At 40.6% G+C, this 4,189-nt stretch overlaps 1 protein-coding gene across 1 annotated transcript; it reads right to left on the bottom strand.

Moving 5' to 3' along the window:
• Positions 1–3,244: 3,244 nt before the first annotated feature.
• LOC100522729 (olfactory receptor 4C3D-like) lies at positions 3,245–4,189 on the bottom strand. The gene has a single exon (XM_003124202.2). It carries the CDS (start codon positions 4,187–4,189, stop codon positions 3,245–3,247), a length of 945 nt encoding a protein of 314 aa, XP_003124250.2.

Raw genomic sequence — 4,189 nt, forward strand, 5'->3', positions numbered from 1 at the left:
AGAACATCACTGAACTGAGTAACAAATGGCAAAACTCTGATGGAAAACCTGAAGAGTTCATCCAGATCAGCATTCCTTAAATACTGAAGGGGACTGAAGGAAGTCACAAATATCATTTATAACTTTATATTTTTTTGAAATACCCTGGCCTTTGATCTTTGTTTTCCAGAAAAAAAATGTTCCCTTTGTACTCTGTCCACCAACAGGTTGATAAAGTGTACATATGAGAACAAAGATGAGCCATCTTATTCTCTCGAGATGATCTGTCCAAAATGAGGCTTCTCCAGCGAGGTCTCTTGTGGATTTAATGGTTCACTGCAACCAGATTAAAACTCATTACATTAATTTCATTTTATTGTTTTCCAAATGTTTTGCTTTGTGTCTCCCTATTGTGCTATGACATAGTTAATGTAACCAGCTGCATGACTTATATCCAGTCTGTTTTATAAGATGTTCCTCTTATACAAACAAATGTGTATCCAAGAGTCCAATAAAATTGAGCACAGCAGAACATCTTGAGGAAAAAGACCATATTTCTGACTCTTATACTACAATCCTAAGTGTGATTCTAGGTATGAGAAGGAGGAAGAAAGGAAAATATTTCTTTGATCATATTTGGCTAGTAAGATAGAGGATCTGGAGAATTTACAATCTCAACAGGGCCTACTCCATAAAGTACCACCAGGAGTGGCACATCAACAGTATATATCTCGCCTGATCTGAGATGAAATTCCTAGTGACATAGGACATAACTTGTTCAGATATTGGTTGAAATTTGGAGGCAAAGGAAGGGACTGTGGACTACAATGTTGCAGGCCATGTGAGTAAACAAAGGATATGGCAGCCATCAAGCCACCACATTACAGCCACCTTGAAGCTAAGCCCTGAGGGAACTCAGGATGGAAACAAAAAGGACCAGCCATTTAGCAGCCACCTGCTGCAGAGATCCCAGATGGGGCACCCTGAGGAGACTGAGGATGAGAAAGCACAGGACACTGACCCAGAGAGCTGAGGTGCCTAACCAGGGAATGATCTCGGGGAGCCCAGACCTCACAACTTCCTGTACATGGAAAAGCTCCTTACCTCTATTCATGAAGTTCTCCTTTATTAATAGTAATCTTGGTGCTCTTACTTCCGGATCTTTTGTTGCAAAACCTCCCATATATCCTGGCTCCTCCCCTTGCCTCTTCAGAACAGTTGCTCTGCATTATCTGAGATGCACTCTTACGGGCTTGAGTTCTCAGAATACCCACCAAATACAGCATAACTCTCCAATGTTAGGTTGTAGACTTTTGGGGTTGAAACTAGCGCCCCTTGTTGAAGAGACTCTCTTTTCTCTATTGTATATTCTTGCGTCTTTGGAGAACGCCGTGCACAACCTCATAAACATGTTCTCCCCAGTGCCATTCTGGGGCATTAAGGTATGGTCAGAGGATGGAAGAAAGAGCTCAGGTTAACCACTGACTTGGAGACAGTGATTTTGTGAGAAGTAATGTGAGTTGGAGTGTTGGAGGCAGAGAGGCTTGGATGAACAGAGATGTAATAACTTGGAATTTCCTGGTATTTTCCAGATGGTGAGAAGCACATTGCAAGTATCTCCCACTTTCTGAAGGTTCAACTCAGCCATTTTGACTTTATGAAGGTCCATGTTAGTGCATTTTTTCACTTATGAGAAAGAAATCTGAAGGGGATTTTTGCTTTTACATAACCTCCCCCCAAAAAAACCCAAAATAACAACAACATAACAAAACTGTTACCATACTAGTGCTGGTCTTTTGTGAAAGTGAAGTGGTGTAGCTTGAATGTTCAAAGAGAGGACAATAATTACAGTGATGAAATAGATTGCTACATGTGAGAAAGTCTACATCTTATGGATGCTATTTCCTTGAAGTTCAAAGTGAATTAATTATATGACTGCAGATAGCTTTGCTGTTTATAAACTTAAACATAACATATATAATCATATTTCATTAGAAAGAAAGTAGTTTTGAGTTTTAAAGACTTGGATTGGAAGGTTGTAGCTAAAACATTGAAAAGAAGCTGCATTCTAGTGTCACATTTCCTAGCATAATTTATGGAGGAAGCATGGGTCATGTGAAAGGCAAGCAAATTAGAAAAACACTTTTAGCTTTAATTTGCTCTTTGTAAAATGGGGATACTTATAATGGAAATACCAGTTTTCATATGGGTAAATCAACTGATGTGAATATGCCTGATAGTCAATAAAACATTAATTTGATGTAAATATAAATATCAGACATAGATAGTTTTGGATCCTATTCATATGTCTTAAATGTTCACCTTTGATAAAAGATGCTTAAACTTTTTTTTTGTTTTTGTTTTTTGGTCTTTTCTAGGGCTGCACCCGCAGCATATGGAGGTTCCAGGGTAGGCGTTCAATCAGAGCTGTAGCCGCTGGCCTATGCCAGAGCCACAGCAACTTGGGATCTGCATCTGCAACCTACACCACAGCTCACAGCAATGCCGGATCCTTAACCCACCGAGCAATGCCAGGGATCGAACTTGCAAACTCATGGTTCCTAGTCAGATTCGTTAACCATTGAGCCACATGGGAATTCCAGGTGCTTAATCTTGTTTCAAATGACTCATGTGGTGGTATGGAAAATGAAAACATTTCTTTTATATTCAAAGCCGTGAGCCATAAGATACTTAAGCATACAGAGCAAATTTAGAGTAATTTCAAATTTTATGGCTTATATTTTATGCCAAGTATGCAAATGCATTATGAGTTATCTTTTGATGAGTGACTCTCTTTTTGCTTTTGGTAAAACCACATTAGAAAAAGTCTACTATGATTCCTTCTTGCAACTGTCCCCTTCCTAGGCACCTACTAGGAATATCCATAGCCTCTTTGCTTTAATGCAGGCTTGGCAAAAATGGAAGAAGTTCTGAGACCACGGTGCTCTGGAAGAGCCAATTCCATCCAAGTAACACAAGTAAAGAGTTTAGTAAAGTCATGGAAGACTCTGAGGTAAAACATACTCTATACTCATAAAACTAGGGTTACATAGGTTTTTTCCCATTGTCAATTCTTAAGCTATGAACATGAATATTAAAGGCTTGCTAAAAATGTTAAATGTTGTCAAAATTCCTTATCAAGGCCTAGACACATTTACATAATCCACAAATATTAGAATTGGCCTTTGTTTCTGTCAATGATCTTCATGATTTCTTAGTTTGCTTTCAGAATTCACAACTCCCTGTATATATAAATTATCAATTTCTAGGCATCATGGACAACCCAAGTTACCCTCCTCTTCAACAAACTCCTCATGGCATTCTTCACCTCTGTGTTTCTCACTGTATAAATGATAGGATTTAACAAGGGAGTGAAGGTTCCATAGAACAAGCTCACCAACTTATCCACAGGATAGGTGGCCACAGGACGTATGTAAATGAATATACAAGGGACAAAACAGAGCACCACTACTGTAAAGTGGGAGCCACAGGTGGAGAGGGCTTTGCGTCTTCCTTCAGAGCCATGGGATTTCAGGGATCTCAGAATGACCATGTAGGAGATGAGGAGCATGAAAAAAATGAGCAAGCACATGCCCCCAGTGTTAGCTGATATCACTATTCCACGCCAGTAAGTGTCAGTGCAGGCAAGTTCCAACAGTGAGAAGAATTCACACATGAAGTGGTCAATGACTTTGGGACCACAGAAGGGCAAGTCAAGCATGAAGTGAATCTGCACAGTGGCATGGAGTATCCCACTAATCCAGGCCACCACAACCAGGAGCTGGCAGAGCCCATGTCGCATGATGGTTGTGTAGTGCAGAGGCTTGCAGATGGCCACATAGCGGTCATAAGCCATGGCAATGAGAACAATGGTCTCTGATCCTCCCAGGAAGTGTTCCAAAAAGAGCTGAGTCATGCAGCCACCCCAGGAGATGGTTGTCCTCTGATAGAGCAGGTCAATGGTAATTTTGGGGGTGGTGACGGAGGAGAAGGAGGCATCTATGACAGCCAAGTAAGTGAGAAAGAAGTACATGGGAGTTGAGAGTGTGGGGCTGAGGGAAATGGTAATGACAATGAACAGATTTGCCAGCAAGGTAACCAGGAATATGAACAAAAAGACCATGAAGAGTATTTTCCGCAAGTGTGGATTCTGTGTGAATCCCAAGAGAACAAATTCAGTCACATTGTTGGGAGATGTGGGGAGATCCAT

This window comes from Sus scrofa, chromosome 2, assembly GCF_054392235.1.
Source record: "Sus scrofa isolate SSC_HxYL_T2T_F1_AM1 chromosome 2, Sscrofa_HxYL_maternal_Yorkshire_Landrace_v2.0, whole genome shotgun sequence".
NCBI classification, from domain to species: domain Eukaryota; kingdom Metazoa; phylum Chordata; class Mammalia; order Artiodactyla; family Suidae; genus Sus; species Sus scrofa.

Coding starts and splice junctions, on each gene's coding strand:
- LOC100522729 (XM_003124202.2), bottom strand. CDS start 4,189: ATGGATCTCCCCACATCTCCCAACAATGTGACTGAATTTGTTCTCTTG.